The sequence below is a fragment of the Lissotriton vulgaris genome, chromosome 8, assembly GCF_964263255.1.
Source record: "Lissotriton vulgaris chromosome 8, aLisVul1.2, whole genome shotgun sequence".
NCBI lineage: Eukaryota > Metazoa > Chordata > Amphibia > Caudata > Salamandridae > Lissotriton > Lissotriton vulgaris.
In genome coordinates this window covers 223,392,231-223,414,952 of record NC_141696.1, presented here as the reverse complement: position 1 = coordinate 223,414,952, position 22,722 = coordinate 223,392,231, and the positions used below count along the sequence as shown (strand labels likewise).

General features: G+C 47.0%; 1 protein-coding gene across 4 annotated transcripts in view; it reads left to right on the top strand.

Moving 5' to 3' along the window:
• The window catches only part of SYNJ1 (synaptojanin 1), a 668,969-nt gene that overhangs the window by 56,462 nt on the left and 589,785 nt on the right, over window positions 1-22,722 (top strand). For all 4 annotated transcript variants that reach the window (XM_086933999.1, XM_086933998.1, XM_086933997.1 and 1 more), the window contains exon 3: window positions 16,570-16,656. In XM_086933999.1, coding sequence (XP_086790125.1) covers window positions 16,570-16,656 — 87 coding nt within the window. The remainder of the gene's footprint in view (window positions 1-16,569; window positions 16,657-22,722) is intronic.

The window sequence follows — 22,722 nt, the reverse complement described above, 5'->3', positions numbered from 1 at the left end:
TTATACATTTCACATCTGGTGACGAACCCATGACAGTGATGCAAAAACCGCCTGAGGCAAACCCCCCCCCCCCCCGCCCCCCTCCTGCTGCCAGGCAGTGTCACCAGTCAACAAAGACACAACACTCAGTAGTACCGTTTCAGCAATTAAGCACATCATCAGGCAATTCCCCCCCAACCAAACCAGATCCAACCCCAAACTTCCCCGTCCCTCCCAATGCAACACCCAACCCCCCAAGAACAGGCACCAACATAGTGAATCCCATCAAAACTACCCCAAATACACACCCTATGCAAAGTTAAGGCAAACTGAATAATACCATCCGGTGGGGGTTGGATAGAGCCTAGGACGCGATCTGCAGCAAATTCGATAACACCACCCCTGACCGCTCCCCAGATCCCCCAAGATGCAATGCCTCCCAGGTCCCCGCGGATCCCCTCGCAAACCCCGCAGCCACTCCAACCCCAGTCACTCTCAATGCAGGCTCCCAGCACCCCTCATCGCCAAGTCACCACTACAACCCCCAGTCAAACCAAGACAATCGTCACAGCTCTACATTCCAGGGCAGAACCCCATCCCCTCAGACAGCCCAACATCTACTCATCCAACAGCCCATCTGCCGTTCCAGGGGTGACCGTAGGCAGTTTCTGATCGTCAGACACCAGGGACTCCCCCTCCGATTGGCCCTTATCACGGCCAATTTCAGATGCTTCCGGAGTAGTCTGCAGCAGCTCGCCGGAGATCGCTGACGCCGCTTCCAGTGCTCCCTTGCGCTCCATGGCCGTCTGCGAGGTCAATGGTTTCCGCAGGCCTCGCCTGTGGCGCCGCAGACGCTGCGCCCTGCGAGGCTGAGAGTCCCCGGACCGCTCCCGTGCCTCTGTTTCCAGGCCATCCTTTCCCGTTCTATAAGTCTCCAGCCAAGCCTCCGGCGTATCGTGAAAATGGGTCTTTCCGTCTAGTACTATGCGCAACTTGGCTGGGAAGAATAGGGAATACTGGATCCCTTCTGCTCGCAATTCTTTCTTCACAGTTTGGAAGGACGTTCAGCGCCGCTACATGTCAAACGAATAGTCCGGAAAGAGAGTGACATTACTGTTGTCCACTTGATAGGGACCATCGCTACGAGCCCGCCTCAGAAGCAAGTCGCGGTCCTGAAAGTGCAGCCACCGCCGGTCGTGGAGGGCGCCCCTGCAACGCCGGCCCAGCCGGGACCCGATGTGCCCGCTCCAGGGTTTAAAAGTTTGATAGCCCTTCAGGGGCCACAACGGTTCGAAGCCAAGTCTCTAAATAGGCCACCATGTCCGTTCCCTCAATTTTCTCTTGCAGACCCACGCGGATGTTATTGCGTCTATTCCTGCCTTCCGCATCTTCAGCTCGCCGCTCTAGTACCGCAAGACGATCCAGGACACCCGCCATTGACGCAGTTAGCGCGGTCTGTGCTGAGCCAATTTCTTGAATCGTAGTTTCAGTCTGTTTCACCCGGTCAGCGAGTTTCGAGTGGTCTGCTCGCAGCAGACCCAATCCCGTTGCAACCTGCGCAATGTCCTGCTAGAGGGCAGCTCGAGTGTCCGCTATGGCCGTCAGTATCTTGTCTAGTTGTAGTTTAATTCCCGAGTCCTGTGGTAGTCCCTGCTCACCCCTATTCTACGGCGGGGACTCAGCATCCGATGGCACCGGGTCACCTTCCTTTCGTGCCTTAGGCTTGCCCATGACTGCGACTGGCGGTGCGCTCCAACCCCACGCGGCGGTTCCCCCTCGCCCTCCGCTCAGCGGTACCGGGCCGCACCACTCGCTCTGCCAGCTCGGCCCCTGGGTACAACGGCACGCCTCTGTGGCTCGTCAGCTCGCACTCACTCCCCTGACGCCTGCCATCCAATACTCCTGCTTCCAGATGTCTCTCAATGGCAAGGCCCAGGCGTTCACTCTGCTTCCTCCTGGGGCATATGCCAGTATTCCAATACCACCAGGGGGCTCCACTTCCTCCAGTGGGTCACCGCACTGCCCCCCGAGGTCACTACACTTGTTGCTCCCACTGCGCTCTCCCTGTCCGCTTTAGCCCCCCAGCTCACCCACCGCACAGCGGGGCGGGTGTTGGCTCAGGTTGCCTTCCGTTCTCCCCCCCCCCCCCCCCTCACCCGCGGCAGCCTCACTCCGCTCCTGTGCCACTCAATGTGGGGGTGGATCGCAGGGGACCGTTACCGGACATACCACGCGGCCATTCACTTGTACGGCAGATGCGGGGCGGACTCCCGCTGGGGCACCTATCAGTCGGGCGGGTAGCACAGCCCAGCAAAGTACACTCACCCTGCCGCCTCAGCAGCCACAAACACACACTGCGCGGCAGGGGTCGCCGGCATTAGGCCGTGGGTGGGCCCCGCGGGCCTTGTCTCGCTCCTCCGCAGGGGGGGGGCAGCACCCAGCTCCAGCACAAGTGAAGAGCCGGTGGGACAAACTTTATAAGCCTCAGCGAGTGGGCTCCGCTGTAGGCACGTCCGCAATCCCCTCAGCCACCTCGCCACCACTGCTCAGAGTCCCAAGGCGTTCTCGCTCTCAGCCCCTGGTGCAGAGCGGGGACCAGGAGGGTCCCCCAGGGGAAGCGAGCAACAGCCTCCATCGGTCCGACGTCCAGGGCGTCCAGGGCGGGGGCCTCTCAATAAAAGTCCCGCAGCGGTGCGTGGGCAGTCGGCGGTCACCCTCAATAAGTGTCAGAGGGCTCCGCTCGATTTCAGGCCCAGGCCCCCCTTCCTCCAGCTCCGATCTCTCCCCGGTGCCTTCCTGGTCTCGGAGGTCCGAGGTGCAGGTCCCGGTACTCCCGCAGCCGCAGTGTCCTCCCGGGCCTCTCGTCGCGGTCCAAGGCGCTGCTCCACCCGGTAACAGCACTGGAGCCTCCCCCAGGGCGTCGCGCTGTTGGTCAAAGCGACCGCCACTCCGCAGCCGCTACCTCCGCTCACTGCCGTCTGCGCTCATTCCAGCTCCTGGGAAGACCAAGGGGCTTGGCGCCATATTGGAGCCTCCAGAGGTCGGCCTCGCTCCAACAATCTGCTGCTGTCCTATGCGCCCCAAGCCCGGTCGCGGGCCAATTCCAGCGGCGACGGCCACTAGATCGCCCCCCTCTCAAGTGGCTCTGCTTGGGGGCCCGGGAGACGCCTAAATCAGGAGAATATAGGGTGATCGGGCACGGAGCTCAGTGCTCACGCAGCCTGCCCCATCGGCTCCCAAGCCACGCCCCCAATTTCGGTTTGTCATGTAATTGGGCACAGTTTACACATTGAGGACCACAGGGCAGGGAGTTATGCAAGACTGTTGACTAATAGTAAGGTACATTAGAATAGCCTTTTCAGTTTCTTTTGTATAGTGTCCACTGGAGGTGGTGCCACAATCAGTAACGCACCCATGTGTTCTAAATTTCCACCACATACTCGGTACCTTGAGGTGTGAAGCCAGGAAAGATTAAGTAATCCAAGTATTGCTTGTGTCGCCGGTAAGCATGTGAGCTACAGATCTAGATATGAAAGCTCAGCAGCAGACATTCAAAAGTTCCAAGTTATAGAGTGGGCACAGATAATAATGATTCAAGGAACTGAAGTCAAGCCATGCATAATAATGTCTACTAGGTGGGGAAAGATGATGGTGGAGTTATGAATGCATTATTTGTGTTTTTTAAGATGGAATCCATATTACCTGGCGGCCCTGGAAACCACAAGTACATTAAGACACAGTTTGCACTAGTCCTGAATGAAACATTGTTGAGGCTGTAATTGTGCTATCCTCCACTTGCAGACCACGGCGATTCCTTTATTGTTTTTAAAAAAAAAATGTTTTATTGAGTTTATTGGCATTTTTTAACCTAAAACACAAACCACCAAGAAAATAGAATGCGCAACCAAGACTCACATTCCAAAAAGGGTGAATTTTGAATTTGTTACTGTATTTCTTAACCCGCTTTATCACATTGACAGTAAGTATCCACCCATCTGTACAGATCTATTTGACAGTGTCCCATTTGTATACACTCTGGGAAACCTTTTGTTGGGGGAGGAGGGCTTCCATAATTTTTGCAAACATCTCTTCACAGACAGCTAGATCTCCTGTAACTCTCTCATCCCTGTGGGCTATTTTCATGTGTTGCTCATCTGCAACCGCCCCACCAGCAAATCTTTTTCCACACCATGACCTGAGGAGCTCATGAAGCCACCCAATGTATGACTATCCTGTGCTTTACCTGCACTATATACAGTGCTACTATGAAAGTTTGCATTTTATCGCGCTTTTGCTTCCTGAGTATACCAAGTAAGAACAGTTTCAAGGACCCTTCTGGTATAAGTGTTGTGGTGTGCAACAGTATTTCTACCGCTTCTCCCCCAAAAACCCACTATCTGTGGAAAAGCCTACGTCATATGCAGGAAGTCAGCTGAAGGCATTTCACATCTCCCACACACCCGGGCCTAACCGGGTAAATCATCGTAAACTTTCGAGGTATGTTCTATTTCTAATAGGGGTTCCCAAACTTTTTAGAACCATGACCCACTTTTTAGAACAACAAACCTTAGTGACCCACCTACCTTTAATGGACATGGGGAAAGGCGATTTTTGAATGTAATTAAAGCATTGTGTGGGAGCGCATTGTCATTACAGACAGCACATTTCACATTGAAATGGCCAAAAACGTTGCACAGACACACAGGTTAACTGATAAAACTATATAGCACACAAATGATTGTGTGGAAATATTGTTTCTGTGAATATTTATAATTTGCGCATCACCAAGTGTCTTGATTTGTTTCGATCCTATTCAAATCTTTAGAATTACAAAGAAATATGTTTCTGTTTCTTTGCTTTTCCTAACTGCTGAATGCATACAGTTAATTTACAGGTACTTACATTTTGCTGTGTTGCAAAAAAAACGACAGCCTTTACTTTCACACTCCCTGCACTCCAGCATGATTGTCACATAATTCACTTTAAAAACTCCTCATTTTTTTTTTCTCCACTGCAAACACCTCTCACAGGCAAATGGATTTCAACTCTCGAGACGCCCACTTCTCCACAAAAGCCCCCTCATTGGCCCCCTCAGCCTGTTTTGGAAATCCAAGAAAGCTTAGGTTTTTCCACCATGATTGATTTTTAGCGTCTTCAACCCTTTCCTACAGGATGGTGGTCACCGTTGCTAGTTTTGTCATCTGCGCTTTCAGTACTTTCACTTCACCTTGCAACTCACACTATACCCTTGACTGTGTGGGCCGTCTTGTGATCCATACACAGGTCAGCTCACTGCAAGTTGACATCCACCAATACTATCTCTTTTTCTCTCCAGGGCCGTGGGAGCCCTGTATGGCCACTAATAGTTCTGGGTTACTCTTGTTGTGCCTCCTTCTTCTGTGTTCTCTGCAATTCTGCCAATTGCGTATTTCTCGGTAGCAGGGCCTGGTGCGTTGTGTGTTGCATGATGGTGTTGCACTGTTGCGCCTTAGACACCTTGTTGTTCACCATTGTACCAAGCATGCTCCAGTATCTTCTGGGTAGATTTGGGTAGAGCCAATGGCCAAGAAACAGGGTAATTGCATCTGCCATGTAGGCAGACGCCACTAGGACACCGCAGCCACTACTCAGCTCCCAGGACAATCAAAGGGTCAATGCTGGCACTGCCTCTCCCAAGTAGAGTGCACCGCAACCACCAATTCCAGGGGTCTTCCCACTCGCACAACAAGGTCTCCCTTCCAATACCGCCATAGTGCTCGGGCGAGATATCTCCAGGTGCTCCCCACTGTCACTATTCACATTCCAGGGTACTTTCTCTGTCTACAAGAAAGGAAGACTGTATCAGGACTGTCACTCACCTCGCCCCACACTACATCAGTACTGTCCGTGCACCGTTACCAGCCTTGTCTTGCAGTTAAACATTACCACACTCCTCCCCAGGGGCTAGCATCAAATCTGGGAACTCAATAACAGGGTCCGTGTCCCAGCCGATGAACAGTAAGAATGTCACAGCATGGACTTTTTGTTGGCCTATAAAGGAGGCGCTGCAAACATTTGATGTCCAAAGTTTTCCCCCTGTCAAGAACACCATTAACGACCGCTCTCAGGATTATCTGTCTGAGAGAGAATCAGATGGTGGTGTCCTATATTTTGCTTTATATGTATTTTAAGAGTCTCCTGTATTCTGCATTTGTTCATTTGGTTAGCCATGTAAGTCAGTATTAATTTGCATAAGCGGATACATTTAGTTTATAATATGCATTGTATGCAAACCATTTATAGTGTGTTTGGATAGTACACTTTTAAATCATTATAGTAATGGGATAGTTGAGGACGATGCGTGGCTCGGGTAGTCACATAAACCTCAACACAGACAATAAGTTTGCTGACTGTAAATGTGATGTATATATCAATAAGTGAAGACACCTTAGGTACTCGTCCTTCTGAACTGCAGCTTTAATCTAAGGCTGAGACTTAAGGAAGCACAAAATCGATGCCTTTTGCTGGGAAAAGAAGCAAAAAGCTAAACAGAAATACGACTGGATCTCTGCTAAGGTAGAAGTTCGGAGGGAGCAGTTATTATTCGAGACACGTGATAAAATAGGAAAGTCCTATCTGAATACTGATAGACATTTTTCACTTTCTACGCAGGACTCTAGAGAGTAGGCATTTAACGAAATAGTCTTCTGACGAAAAGAGTGGCCAAACACAGTATTTTAGAATACGTGAGAAAGCTGAGAAGAGCCCCAGTCTCTGGATACAGAGAACAGCGTGAAGAAGGAGGAGTACGTTTTAGATTCAATAGAGCATTATAGAAAGGCTTGACCATTAAAAAGAAGAAACAAATCAAGGGAGGGACGAGGAGTGGTTTAGATAGGGTCCAGCACCAATTCTCCTAAACAGAAAGTAAAGCATAAAGATGGATGCAGTTCCTCGTCACTCGCAGGTGGATCAGATGAAATGACCAGAGGGGTCCTGAAGGGAATCTGAGCGATCAGATCTGAATGCCCTCACACACCCAAAGTTTTCCTGCTTCATCATAGCCCGTTCCTTGTTGGGCCGCTTGTACAATGCCAGACAAGCCCCTCAGTGGGGGTTCTTTAGAAGAAATCTTTTATCTTTGCAATATGATGAGTACAGGTGAGAGAGTGTATGGGTAGTGTGGTGGACAAGTGATTACAAGAGTCTAAAGGGTAACAAAAAAGGGATTAATTGAACAGTGGTCCCCTTGACATAGTAAAACAAGCATTGGCATAGCCAATAGGTCTCGCTAAGTGTTTAGCCATGCAACAGTTGATGTTTGGATGCAAGGCGGAGGGGGAGAAGGGTGCAAGGCGGAGGGGGAGAAGGGTGCAAGGCGGAGGGGGAGAAGGGTGCAAGGCGGAGGGGGAGAAGGGTGCAAGGCGGAGTGGGAGAAGGGTGCAAGGCGGAGTGGGAGAAGGGTGCAAGGCGGAGGGGTAGAAGGGTGCAAGGCGGAGGGGTAGAAGGGTGCAAGGCGGAGGGGGAGAAGGGTGCCTGGCGGAGGGGGAGAAGGGTAGAAGGCGGAGAGGGAGAAGTGTGTAAGGGGGAGGGCGAGGTAGGGGAGAAGGGTGCAAGGCAGAGAGGGAGATGGGTTCAAGGTGGAGAAGGGTGCAAGGCGGAAGGGGAGAAGGGTGCAAGGCGGAAGGGGAGAAGGGTGCAAGGCGGAAGGGGAGAAGGGTGCAAGGCGGAAGGGGAGAAGGGTGCAAGGCGGAAGGGGAGAAGGGTGCAAGGCGGAAAGAGAGAAGGGTGCAAGGCGGAAAGGGAGAAGGGTACAAAGCGGAGGAGAAGGGTGCAAGGTAGAGTAGTGTGCAGGTTGGAGGCAGAGAAGGGTGCAAGGCGGAGGGGAGAAGGGTGCAAGGCGGAGAAGGGTGCAAGGCGGAGAAGGGTGCAAGGCGGAGAAGGGTGCAAGGCAGATGTGGAGAAGGGTGCAAGGCAGATGTGGAGAAGGGTGCAAGGCAGATGTGGAGAAGGGTGCAAGGTGGAGAAGGTTGCAAGGCGGAGGGGGAGAAGGGTGCAAGGTGGAGAAGGGTGCAAGGCGGAGGTGGAGAAGGGTGCAAGGCGGAGGTGGAGATGGGTGCAAGGCGGAGGTGGAGATGGGTGCAAGGCGGAGGTGGAGATGGGTGCAAGGCGGAGGTGGAGAAGGGTGCAAGACGGAGGGGTAGAAGGGTGCATGGCAGAGGGGTAGAAGGGTGCAAAGCAGAGCATGAGGAGCGTCTAGTACAGGGGTCTCCAACCTTTTGTGTAGTGAGAGCTACTTCTGGTCAGTGAAAATCGTCGTGAACTACTAAACCCCAAGCTACTCGCGCATTTTTCCGAGCGACCCCCCCCACCCAGTTTAATTGACGTTAAGTCTATTTCTTCAGAGCCCATGGGCCCCATACTGTAGTTTCAACACAATAACACTCAAAGAAATGACTTTTTTCCCTTTTCACATGTGCACTGCCTTCTGCAGCACAGTGAGACAAAAAGCTAAAGCACAAGCCGCAACAGTGACACAACAAAAGCACAAGCCGTGCAAGCAGAGGCCAATGCTTGTCGGAATGGGAAAGAAAAGAGGCTATGGCACCAAATTAAAAGCAGCCCCATAAGCCGGGTCTGGTGGCTCACTGCACTAAATCAGCCACTGGTCACAGATTTAAATCCCAGCAGGTCCACTCATCCTTTCATCCATTTGAGGTCGATATAATGAATAGCATTGAGTTGGGTAACAATAAACATCTGTTATTCAGCCCCAGGACACCTTTGGGTAATCGTGCGCTTTGCAACTAGACCTGTTATGTTATTAAATATAGGGCAGGCAAATCAAAGAGCTAAACAAAGTGGGCCACATTTGCAAAATAAGTAAAACTTATTAAAACTAATTAAAACTTAGACATGTTGTAGGACGGTGTTTTTCAAGGTATGGAAGACTACTTGGATATTTGTGCTACTATTAGAAAAATTAACAATAAAAATCAGCCCACCAGCCAATAAAATCGGCACACAAATAGCCAAAAACCCACAGACAAGCATTGGCACAGACCACCAACCAATAAAATCGTCACACAAACAGACCACAAAACAACCATACATAACATCCTGAGTGGCCACACGACACCATGGAACAATCAAGGCCTCACCGTGGAGAGGCCAGAGGTGGGAAGCCAGAGCTGCCTGTGTCCCTGAAGAGCGCACAGAGGCCAGTGAAAAGGCACATTGTGGTCCAGCCCACCTCTGGTTCAGTCAGCACATGCTCAGAATGGACCAGCTTGAGAGGTAGAAGCTTAAATGGGGCATGGCAGGGGAGGTTGGTGACAACTATTGGAAGTTATATTGAAGTGAAGGCAGAAGTCAGAAAGCTAGCATCAGTGTAACAACAACCTTTTTTTGTCAAAGGCCTCCTGCACCTCTATCTGACTTGTTCCCACACACAGCTGTGTTGCACAGGTCCATCAATCGAGCCTCTTTGCTAAGGGCGAACAGGGAGTCTTCAGTCAGAGGGGTCTCGACATTCAGAGCAGTCTTTCATATCCTCAGAGTAGTTCTCAATGTGGAATCTGGATTGTCGTGGTGTGGAAGTTAAATTTGCTGTGTAACTGGGTGCTGGCTTCTTTGAGCAATACCTGGGCATCAGCATCTTCATACAACTTGCACATTATTCCCCAAGTCCCCCCAAGCCCTACTTCATTGACCAGGGATAAAGAGATACCCATTTAGTGTCTGCATGCATAATGCAAAACCAGAGAGCCTGGTATTAGTACTGGCTTCCCTCTTCAACAAATTGCGTGCTCTTGACCTCTGTAGTTACCAGCTAAGAAGACTACTATCATAACAAATCATACCGACCTGCAGTGCTGTTCAAACTGGTCAGCATACTAAAAACCATAAACCGCACATCTGTGTCTCACAGCTTTTTATTTTATGCGCCACACTACTATGTTCCATAACTCTTTAATTGCACGTTGGTGGTGATCATGCACACCATGGAAAGACTTCCCACATAGAAACTCAAAATAAAAAAAAACACAGTTCCAGCCAATCAGGATTAGCTTGCTGACCATGTAAGTGCTTCAGTGCACCACATAAGGGTTGTAAGCACTATAAGTGATATGTTAAGCCATATGTTCATTGTACCATAAAATGAACACTTCATTTGAAATTTCTCCCATGATATCAGAAAATGAAAAGCATAGTTTTACAGATATTTATTTTTCAAATAAAGCACCTTTTGGAAGTTTTCTCTGGGCACCATCCGGAGCCAGGAACTTAATTTTACAATTCTCACATTATTTCATTAAACAGTAATGAAAAAAGATGCAAAATTATGTTCTTTTGTGGCCAGGAACAACGTGCAAGGTACATTATTTAAAAGTAAAAGATGCCTGTGCAGCTCTGCTTTAATTTATTGAATAAATTAAAACAGTGTTTCAATGGATTTAAAAAAAAAAAAAAACACTATTCTCGTTTTAGATGCCTTGAATAACGCCATGCACAGACATCTTATAAAAAATATCCTCTTGACCACAATTCTGATGCTTGTATGGTTGTGCCTAAGGTGGCAAGCGCTGCATCTCCTGTGCTGTGGGATGTAGAGCCAATTGTGCATTCAAGGCTGTGGCTCCAGCGTGCCAAATCACGCATTCTCATAGCCATAGCTGCCAAGGTTCCAGTTTGTTTATGGGTGATATTTATAGGTTTTATGTGTGACATTTCAAAGTATTATTTCTGACACTGAGTTTGGAATGTCAGAAATTATCCATTTTTCCAAAAAATATTCGTGTTCTTTTAATTGTGGGAAGAAATGAAACACAAACAATTACAAAAAGGTTTGCACTTTTAAACTCAAGATTATCAGGATTATTCTGTTCACTGCTCCCTTACTCTTCATATCCCTTACTCTTTAAAATGTATATTCTTCACATAATGTTTACCAACATATGTGGTGTCTTATTTTAATGTAAAGCGATATCGGCAAGAGAAATGAATGAAGGAAAAATATGTTGTTTACAGAATATTTGACTTTTAAATATGTTAATGAAGAAACACCATTGTGAAAGGGAAATATGTGTCTTTCCAAATAATGTCTGTGCACCTCGTAACAAAGCTCGCAGTTTTATAAAAGTTTATTATTAAAGCTCTGTATTTGAGCACGTGTTTTATAAGCACATTGACAACAGGAGGAGTAAAGTGACGAGCGAACTTCCTACCTGTAGGGCTTTATGATTACTTCAGCGGCTGCTCCTATATAGTTCTGTGCCGAGACTTTCAGCTTCAGGGGATTTGCCCTGGAGCTTTAAATCACCAAAAATTAGTATTTAGCCGCCCAGGACAGGACTTCAGCATTCCTGTCTAGATAAAAGCCAGAGGTCAGGTTCCTTCAGTCTGTTGTTTGGGGCAGTCTTGTGGAGCTTGTTCCATGCCTCTCCTCGGTGCTTTCTTGCTTCAGGACGATCAGAGCCACTTCTGGGGAAGGCAACATAGAGTTTGCACAGCGCACGTGGGTGACAACAAATGACTTTTTTGCAAGCAAAGGGGGGTTGCTGGCCCAGTGCTCTCCAGTGGTCAGAGAGTCTGTCGGATTCATCCCAGCCGTAAGAAAAAGACCTCAGCCTGCCACTTGCAGGCGGCAGAAGAATAAAGGACTTTACCGGGAGAGTTTTATTTACTCAGGTTAGCCCTGCCAAGTGCCGCACACATGCTTGATATTGTCCAGTGACTCAGTCCTTGCAGGGATGTGCATATATCACTAATATGCGTGAGACGGTTAGAGGTTACACTAACAAGTTGTTTGGCATGTGGCATGGCTGTCATAGCGCGATTCCGGGCAGCAGAAGGCAGGCTTCGTGGTTCTCCGCGGGCAGGTTCAGGTGTCTCATGCTGGCCCAACGTCTGCCTCTTGGCCCCGCCCCGGATAGGCTCATATAGACAGTGGGAGCGGCTGGTTCGTTTGGCGGCAGAGAAGCATAGACAAGAGGCCTCAAAATCAAACAAAACGAGGACGATAGGGTACAAAAGTTAAACTTGGACCGCGAGCTACTAACAGGGTGTGAGAGAGCTACCGGTAGCTCGCGATCGACCGGTTGGCGACCCCTGGTCTAGTAGAACCAGGCCTGTCAGCAGTTTTTATGGACCCCTATACAAAGAAATAAGCAGGGCCCCAAGTCGCATGCACCTGTTTCGAAGTTTAAAAATAAAGTGTTACTGGAAAGAGAAAACACAGTAGCTCCAGTCTCCGCCACCAACTAATGATTTCAAATGCATCAGCTGAAATGAAAAAACACAAAATGCTAGCTTCCAAACCTATGCATAGATTTTATAGCACAAGCACCGGTGCTGTCAAAGCGCAAGGTCTGAGGAAAAGAGTCCCTTTGGCAGTCCTTTAGTGTCTTTATCAAGGTGTGACTGCATCAGTGCTCCCTTTACATGCGGTATCTCAATCAGCGGCTGTCTACTCCCGCGTGTGGCGGTGTCTGGGGCCTCAGAATATATTATGATGGTGCCAAGGCCTCTAAACAGCAGCATGCTCGGTATTAACGAGAACATGCTCTGCTTACAGCATGGACCCGTTCTCATCAGAGCCGCGCGGGCCAGACACGGCTGGGGCTGGAAGCTTCTCATCACAGCCAGCGTGTTTACCAAGGAGACGTGTCCTTGGCAACCACTGGCCCCACATTTATTCTCTGCAGGTCTCACCAGGGAAGTAGCAGACGCCGAGCTGGCGGGGGCCCGAGGGGCGGCCGCACAGGGCTAAAGTCAGAGGGGTCCTTATGAGGGCAGCAACTTCTGCTGATAGCGAGAGGAGGGGGGGTGTACAGCGAGGGATACACGTGAGAGGGGGAGTGTGTGGAGGGATAGAAGGGACAGAAGGTGAGAAGGGGGTGAGAGTGGGCGCAAAAGGAGCGCGGGCGCAGTGAGATTCAAAAGGGGGCTCTGATAAAAAGGGGCAAGCAGAAGGGTTTCAAGGTGGGGAGGGGTGAATGTAGCAGAGCGAGGAAGAGAAACAGGAGACAGGTGTGACAGGGGGAAGGCGGCACAGGGAGGGATACAGGTGAGAAGGGTGTAAAGGAGTGGGGATGGGAGGTAGCAAAACTAAGTATAGAGAGGAGCCAGGTGAGTAAGAGAGATGTAAATATATTAGAAAAAGAAGGCATTAGGGAGCGAGAGAGGGAGAGACAGGGAACCGATGCAGACAGGGAGTGAGACAGTGAGCAGGTGGGTAAATGAGGTATGGGGAAGGAGAAAGTGGTTGAGCGAAAGGCCTTGGAGAGATATCGAGGAACGAGGAAAAAGAGAGGCCAGAGGTAGCATATGTGACTGGAATGAAGAGGTCCTGGTTTGCAGAGAGGCCGCGAGAAGCGGGTGCAGGGCGAGATGAAAGTGCATCAGCAGCAGGGAAAGAGGTAGGGGCGAAGGAGAACAGGAATATATAGAGGCGGACAAGGGGAGGCCGACAAGCAGGAGAGAAGGGGGGAGATCAGAGGGGTGAAGAGGTAAAGTGAGTGGGTGAAGTGGGGAGAAGGTGGAAGCAGTGAAAAGGAGAATAGGTGGGAAAAAAAGGAGCTCAAGGAAATCTGATGCTGGAGGGGAAAGAACATATGCAGAGAAGCGCGGGTGAGATGGGGTTGAAAGGAAGACAGGGATCAATAGGAAAGAGGTGTGTGGCAAGAGGAGGTGGACAAAAATGAGGGAAGAAGGGATCACAACGGAGCCATGAAAGAAAAGTGAGATAAGTGTAAAAAAGAGGTAAAGGGGAAGAGGGGAAGGTTCACAAAGCACCGGAGAGACACTAAAATGTTATGAAAGACGGTGTGCAGTAAGAACGTGCAATGGGGTGGGATAAAGGTGAGAGAGATGGAAGATCGCAGGTTAGGAGAGATACAGAGAACCAAAGAGGACGGAGAATAGAAAGACCAGAAGAAACGGGGTGGCGCTCGAGCCAGGGATAACAGGAGGAGAAGGACAGATAACACGAGGAGAAGGAGCACAGCCGTAAAAGTAACGGAGCCACAAAAATACTGGCTCACTGAGAACATCAAAGCAGCCGCAAAAGTGAAAGTGATCATGATCAAGCGCGGCCTGTGATGCGCTTAATGAGCATGACTGGAAAAGCCATATGGCGCCTCTGCTCGTAAGCACGCAAGCTGTAGGCCGGCCATGGTCGCATTTTTTGAAGCCCTTACTAAAAGTCTCGCCAGCCCAGCGCATGCGCTGGGTCAGGCGAGACCTAAACAGCGGAGCTATCTTTAGTAATAATTTACAATGACAGCCTCAGCGAGAGTTCAATAATCAGTGCCTGGAGGGTCAGTGGCATTTCGTCCGTACCATGCTTATATTGCCTACCCTACAGAGGAGTGAACCCTGGGTGGTAGTGAAGGGTTTCCAATTTGAATTAATTATACTGCACCTGCTGTGGTGCAAGAAGGGAGATCCAACCTGTAAGGAAAAATTAGGGAGACTGCCATAAGGGAGTTGCTGCCAGAAGCGTGCCTGGCAGGCTCTCGGAACATGTTGTAGGGAGAACAACATAATATGCAGTACTGGCAACTAGCTGCCCACTGGTACAGCAAAAGCCAGGAATAGCTGGTTTGCACTCAATGCTAGAGTATAAAGTCAAAACACACACATTGAAAACATATTGGACTGTTAATCAGTGACCAGAAATACGTGTAAAGGTTAAAAAGACAGCAGCAGCAGTAGTGAAAAGTGCCCATGCCACTCATACCGCTAATGTGAAAAATCACCAACTAAGTTCACAGGTATAAGACTGGGTAATAATAAAATAGAGGTTAGACTCACCCTAAAGTTGAGTTAGTGGTGCCCCTAAGGTAATGCAGAGGACCGTGCTTAGCTGCGGGAACAGAACTGATACAAAAGGCATGTACTCATAAATGATGTGCACAGGCCTCATAGAAATCAAAAGTTCTGCCCAAAGCACAGGTAAATTAAAGTCAAATTCCCAATTGAACGTTGAGGTTATTAACTGGGACCTACCCTCCTCCACCGACCTGTAGGTCTAGAGTGGAGAGCTGGTTGCACTTCTAAGGAGGCGTGTAATGGAGTTAATTGGACTCTGGTGCAATTAACCAGGAGCCAGTGTGTAGGGAATAATTGTGGTCAGCTGAGAAGTTCAGTTCTGATTTTGATGGGTATGGTGGTCATGCCTATATAGCAGAGCCTGCAAGGGCAATGAATGAGGTATACACAGTTTTTAATATGACAGTTTGTCTGACTTTTCTGGGTCCAGGTATGTGTATCGTCCAATGCAATTTCTTTGGATATTTCCATGAGGTGGCAAATTCCATATGAGCCACAGGGAAAGTGACCCGCGACTGGTGGAAGATTCCATAGCGTTTGTTGTTCGGATCTATGAGTGACCCACTATAGCGCAATAAATTGATGCATTGGCTTTCTGTTTTTATTGTGTGGTGGTTGGGGTGACATGTGCTGGTACCTGTGTGGGGGTGGGTTGGTTAGAATGAAGTGCTCTCTTCAGTTGCTTTCATGGTCCCTGCACGTCAGGCCACACAGCACTGTATCCAAGTTTGACCGGTCTGTTCTTAAGGAAGAGATTCTGATGTACCTAAATAGTGCAGCATTTGTCGGTGTGGTGGCACTCGCAACAGGCTCACTCGCCGGGGCGTATGTGTTTTGCATTGGCGTTTCCATCCGTACCCTTAACACTTTCTTTTACACACTCCTATGTTTCATCCACTCACAATGATGATGTCTGCATCTGTGCGCATTTCCACTTTCTCTGCCATGATTGTGCCATTTCACCCAAATGTTACGAATGTGATCCTAGTGGTCCGCATCACAACCAATTGGGATGTCTAACTAGATCCATTACGTTTCTACAAATACACGTTTGTCACCAGATGTTTTCAATTTTTGAGCATGTGTTTGTGCTCGGAGGTTGGAAGCCCTTCAAAATTCTTCAGGTAGTCACAGACGTTTTTTCAAGTTTATACGCTAAGCTTCTTTAACTGTAGCCAATTGTAAATAAAGTGTGTAATAGCTGTTCATATGCTGTACCACTGTAATACCCGCATATTATATGTGTAGCTTCTTTGTGAATACCTGCCAGCTAGTATCTTATTACCCCTGCATTACTGTGCCTTTACGCAATGCAGAAGTTTCATGTTTCAGTTCTTTGTGAAGCTGGGCGAAGGTAGGGGGAAGGGAAGTGTAGGGTGACCTAGCAGAGATGAGATGTGCAATGGTTTCTGCCTGCCTCTTCTAAGAGTATTAGCTTGTGATTAATTGAGGAGTTTGCATACATACTATATAATTAAATATGCTCATATCTTTGTTAAATTCTCCAGGATGAGGGCATGTATTGTTGAAACATATTGTTTTCCGTCATTGTATTTTTATTGTATGTACTGGAGTATACACTTATGATAGGGATTGAGTTCATGTGAATTCCATATATAAACACTGTTAGAAATACTAACGGACATCTTATTGCTTCTAAAGCACTTATCTGTATGTTTTATGAAATAAAAACATTAAAATGTTAACAAACCGTTCTCCTGCTTTAAAAATATCTAACAAAATTCCACTTACTGAATTAATTTCCTTTTTTTGTAGCATCCGCAGAAAAAGAAGCCATCAAGAACATGTATACAAAGGTGGTGGATGCTTATGGACTGTTAGGAGTTTTACGCCTGAACCTTGGTGAGCAAGAAATGTGCATATTGAAAGCAAGTGCTATGATAATGTTTTTTTAATGTACTTGTAGATGTTGCTTGTGGAGACTCGTGAATCGACCACGGGCATTCACAACAGGTGAGGTTTCTCATGGGGGAACTTGCGCTCCAAAACCTGCAAAAATGGAGCATGAAAGCCCTTAAGATCTTAAAAAAGAATAACTTGATATCACTTAATATGCAAATCACTCTGTTTATGATGGTAGTGAAACTGAACACGTCTACCATGCTGAATTTGTTTAATTTCTATATCCATATAATATGTGAATGTTCATACCTTGAACATGTACTTGGGCAACTTTGACCTTTTTCTTTTTTTATATATCTGATTTTTCTTTTTAAGTATATGGATTGCAGAAGTCTGAAGGTAGCGTACCTTAAAGGCCTGAATTAAACCTTCCAACCACCTTTCCCACTAGTGCTTTTTTATGATGAGCAGCTTTCCGAATTAAGCCGCTCTGCAGCATTGATTGTCATAAAGATGGTCCTAAATTGAAGGATTTTCCAATGGTGTTTCTCAAATATACATCATGCACATAGAAACATTAAGATTACTGATTTCCTAATTGCGATTCTGTCTGAATCGCAATTAGGAAAACGGTATTACTTTTGTATGAAAGTCTTTTGACTTTCATTATCGATTCCTAGTGGGTCGCAAATAAACCTACCGCATGCATATTAATGAGGTAGGTCGCAATTTACGACCCATTAGGAATCGCAGCCACCGCAGGGATGTGGACTGCTGAGGTCAGCAGACCACCATGTCTGCAATTGCTTTTTAATAAGGCAATCTTTTTTCTTTTTAAATGCATCCCGTTTTCCGTAAAATAAAAGGGGATACATTTAAAAAGAAAAAAAACGTTTAAGTTTCATTTTTCTAGAGTAGAAAGTGGTCCATGGGACCACTACCTGCTCTTAAAAAAGACTATTTTTTACATTCTCAAAGGTGAAGGGATCCCTTGGGCACTCCAGCGTGTTTGTCAGTGGGTTACCACCAGTTTTAAATTGGTGGTAAAATATTACTGTTTTGCAACCGAAATTCGGTCGCAAAATAGTATTACATATCATACTAATTTGGTATTTGGAAGAGACTCTTTAAACATTCCCCTTTCAAATCCCAATTCTCAAATGCAAAGCGCGATTCAGTAATTCTTTACTGAATCGAATTTTGCACTTTGAACATCAGGAAAAGCATTTCTCTGGTCGCAAACGGCCCGATTCTATGAATCGTGCCCTTTCCTACCAGAAAAATGCTTTGCACATCTGGCCCTTGGTTCGTTTTCCTTTGTAAGGTAATATCTGTAGTGCTGAAAATTGTTATGCACTCATCTGATTAAATAATCCCCTTGGTGGAAACGACATCAGTTTTACTTTTCTGGTCTGATGGAATAGCATACGTTTTTCTGCTTGTTTAAAGTAATATGTGTAGTGCAGAAAATATGTTTGGGATGAAGCCCATCTAGTCTACACATTTCATTACCAAATTCATTGAATTCTTTTTTTGAGCACCAAAATATTTCCTAGGAAGCATTTGTATGCATTTTGCACGTTTCTCGAAATATTGTGTGTATTTCTTAATAGTAGTAGGAGGTGCTTGCCCTAATCGGGTCTGGAGCCCTTGATGAAAAATGGCTCTAACCACAAGTTGAGAAGCTAAAAATATTCTTGCTCTTAGACTGTACCATTTTAGAAATCCTCTTTACACAACTCACTCTGTAAATGAATCCTCTTGTGCTGAGCTTTCATTGCGCTTGCTTGCACACTATCAATTGAGGGTGGCTACCTTGCAATAAGGGGACTATGTGTAGCGGTAGCATGATGCAGTCCAGCGGTAGAAGCCTTTCTGCCTATACCTCTGTGGTGAAACTGCACTTTGTCTCTCTCTGCTAAAGAGAAGATCAGTCAGCCATAATTGGGGTCACTTTTTTGTGAAACATGTGAGTAGTGAGTAAGCTGCGCGCACAGGTGTTTAACAACAACAGTGTTCATGGGGACACTGTGCACAAGACAGTGATGTCCATGCAGGCTATACTTCGAGTTCACGTATATCCACAATGTCCTGGCTCTTAACAGTCAAAGTCTAACATAGCATGACATTCTGCCCAATTACTGCAAGAAAAGCATTTCATAGAACAGGCTTCAAGAGAGAAAAAGATGGAAGCAAAGGATTTCAGCATCACAGTATGAGAGTATTGAACTATAGCCGATCGGTTGCAATGGAAGGGAGCCAGAGTACTTCAAGTACAATGCTTGTTGGGTGTGTCTGGCTTTTCTGGCATGAATCTGGTGCCAAAACAACTGCCTGACAGTAGGAGATGCCTAACATGCTCTGTATCCTAACTTCTGAATTATGTAAGATTGTAAGGTGGTTGTGTTGGAACACAGGGCACCAAAGTAAAGAGCTTTGCAGAAGTTGATGATGGGAACAACTAGGGTGGATATCACTAATAGACGGCTTGACTTAAACCTCAGATTTTGAGGTGCCTAAAACAGGGGTCTCCAAACTTTTGTGTACTAAAAGATACTTATGTTCATTGAAAATCATTGCAAGCTGCTAATATTAGTGGTTTAGTAGTGCCCACATTGGAAAGGATTACATTAATGAGCACCATATGCAAGATTACCAGTAGTGAGCGGCTCAGTGCATTAGGCAGGGTTGCTAGCAGTAATGTAAAAAATTATTTGGCAATCTGGAATGCCTCTCGTTAGTTAGTACATGCCAGCCACAGCTGCAGTGGCCCTTGCACAAAAGTAATTATATTAGTAATACATTTCCCCTCATGATTTATCACTCACAAATACGCTTTAAATATATTTTGGAAATTGTTCTCCAAATATCAACTACAGAGTTCTGGAAATACACACATTTTTTGTCTTGAATAGACAACTTGGCATACATATATTAGTTCAACCAAGCAAAAGGTTCTACTTTAGTAGGCTGGAATGCACACAGGAGAGCTACTTCTAGGTAGCTGGAGAGCTACCAGTAGCTCATAAGCTACTCCTTGGAGAATCCAGCCTTAAAGGGAGTAACTCCATTTGCTGTGCAGTAGTATCGGTGGGCGTTGGACATCAGTAAAAGCACAGAATGCATACCCACTGAACACATAGGCCATAGTGCGAAGTAAAGGCCTCCTAAAATATGCTCTTTTTTGGTATTTTCCATTGGCAACTAAACAACTCCTGGCAATCTGTCTTTTCTGTGTGGTCATCCTGACTTTTTCACCTTTTGCTGGGTCGTATATTTTTGCTAGCTTTAGAAATCTGTGCACTTTACCCTGCTAACCAGTAGTAACAAGCCGGTGCTTCCCCTTTTAACATGGCTGAATGGGCATACTATTAATTGGTCTATTTAATTTACCTATAAGTTCTTAGTATATGGTACTTAATCTACCCATAGCCTGGAAGTTAAATGCCACTTGTATACTACATGCTTATTGTGCCACCTATTAAAGCGATAGTGCAACCATGGCTTCAGACCTGCCATTGTAGTCTGACTGTAGTAGTGAAGAAAACTACAATTCAACCTGTCTGATTAAAACCATATGACAGGTGAAAAACTACATTTTAACTATCAATAAGTATTTCCTACGTAGTCCTTTTAGTCCACAAGACAGGGTGCATAGTATTTAAAAGTAGGACAAGTAAACATTTAATATGAACATGTCCTTACAGGGACTAGCACTTACATTTCCATTGTGGCAGACCTAGCTAGCTAATAATACTGTTTCTCTGGAATGGGACAAGCTAGAAAAATAATAAGCTATCATTGTAAATAGTTTTTTATAAACATTTTTATTGGTTTTCGCTAGATTAAAGAACATCACACCATGACAGTGCATACACAATTTCTGAATATTATCTTGCTGAAGAACTAGTCCCCAGCTCCCCCTCACCGTCTTGTGCTACTCATATAACCCTGGTTCCATATTGTCCGACTGGGCAATCATCATAGTCAAGAGTGACAAACAAAGCATTTGTTGTATCCCTTAAATTGGCAGTAGTTCTGCAATCTGTTCTTGTAGTGAAATATCCTGGGCATCCCCTCCCCTTACAGCTTCTTTTACCTTCGATTAGTCTGGGAGAAGTTGGACTGGGGTTCAGGACAATCACTTCCTCTCTCCATTTGCCCTGCTGCCTACTGTTACGTCCTCTGCTGCCACCCCCGCCCACCGCTACTATATTCGCATTCATATGTGTCAGTGCATGCAGTTCAGTCCGTATCAGCGCCCCTGCTGCCAGGTCAACTTCCAATTTCTCATCCTTCTGTAACTTCTTCTGCCACTGCCCTCTCTAACATATTGCAGAGCCAGTCTGCATAACCGGGGGTCAAAGCATTCATCCATTTCATGGCAATACATCTCTCAGCAAGCAGTAGGCCTATTAAAAGAAATTTGTGACTACATTCCTATTTTTCGGCATTGGGATCAAGCTCAGTATATTAGCACGTGGTGTAACCGTATCTCGCTGCTAGTAGATTTGTTCAAGTTGTCTGTCCCCTCCTTCCAGAAGTGTGTTATTGCCGAGCATTACCAAACCACTTGTATAAAATCTTCTCCAGCAGTGCCGCTTCGGGCACATTGATCTGGCCAGGTGGGGTAGATGTGTGTAAGGTTTTGGATGAGAAATCACCCGGTGAGAGTAATTGTATCAGTTTGAAGCGTGCATTGGAACTCACTGTCCGCACCCCTGCATGGTTCCTGTACCAGTCTCGGGTGGATAGGATTTCCCCATAGGGAGCCTCCCATGTTGTGTGTGCTCTAGGGTTTATTTCCGGGGGATCTTCTGCACGGTATAGGTGCAAGATAAGCTTACGGCCCCCTTCCATTGCAAGGAGTGTCGTCCAAGTCTGTGAAGGCAATGACACCTCTGGGAAGCAGGACAATTGCCTTCGCAGATTTTTTACGACACTCTTTGCAATGGAGGGGGCAATAAGCTAATCTTACCTCTGGGAAGCGGGGCTTGTGCTTTTGCGGACATCTTTGCATATTACAGGTATTGTCCACTGCCCAGTACGAAGGAGTCTATTACATCCTCCAGTGTGATAAATTGGTCTTCGAATTACAAGTCCCCCAAAAATTCTCAACCCCCATCTTTCCCTTTCTGTACAGACATTACCGCAGCAATTTTGATAAATGGTCCTAGTTCCCACAGTGGCATGTCACGTGTGTATGGGGCGGTCTCAACACTTTCATGGCTGCGCAGTCCCATATCAGGCATTCCTGTCTTATGAGGAAAGGCATGTCTGATGGCACACGCCCCACACATGAGCATGGCTGGAAGCATTCAGCTGCCGTAGGATCCCTTCAAGAGACTTTTCTCCCAGTTATCCACTGTGTCTAGCCAGTGGAACTGTGTGTTGGAGGTATGCCACCATATAGCAGAGTTCTATGTTGGAAATCTCAATTCTGCCCCTTTCTCAGGTCTTTTTAAGCATATGTAATCCTATCCATTTCCTTTTGTTGCCCTAAAGTAAGTCCATGATCAAGCTATCGAGCTCAACGAAGTAAAGGTAGGGGATTTTGTAAAGTGTGCCTTGCAGCGCATAAAGACAAAGGAGGAGCACCACCATTTTGACTACTGCCCCTCTGCTCGTCAAAGACAGTGGGAAATCTCTCAAGAAGTGGACCCTCCAACACCCTACCCATGTTGAGGTGTAGGAATTACTGTTCGGTATAGGCCATCCTGATGCCCAGATATCAGACTTCTTCGGATCCCCATGGGAACCCCTCCAGTGGGAGTGCCTCTACCTTGACCCCAGCCAGAGTATCCATCTAAAACAGTTGGGATTTAATAATGTTCACGAAGAGACCCAACACTTCTCTGAAGGCCCTCAGGGTGTTCCGAAGCATGGGGATAAAGTGTTCCAGGCTCAGTAAATACACCAGAGTATCTTCGGCATACAATGACACCAAGTGGGTTGTCTCGCCTACCCGAACTCCAACCCCCCTCCCTCCTACTCCACCCACCCCCACCCTGGGTTCCAGTGCCTGAGGGAGCAGGACCGCCATGGGCCCCATGGCCAGTGCGACAG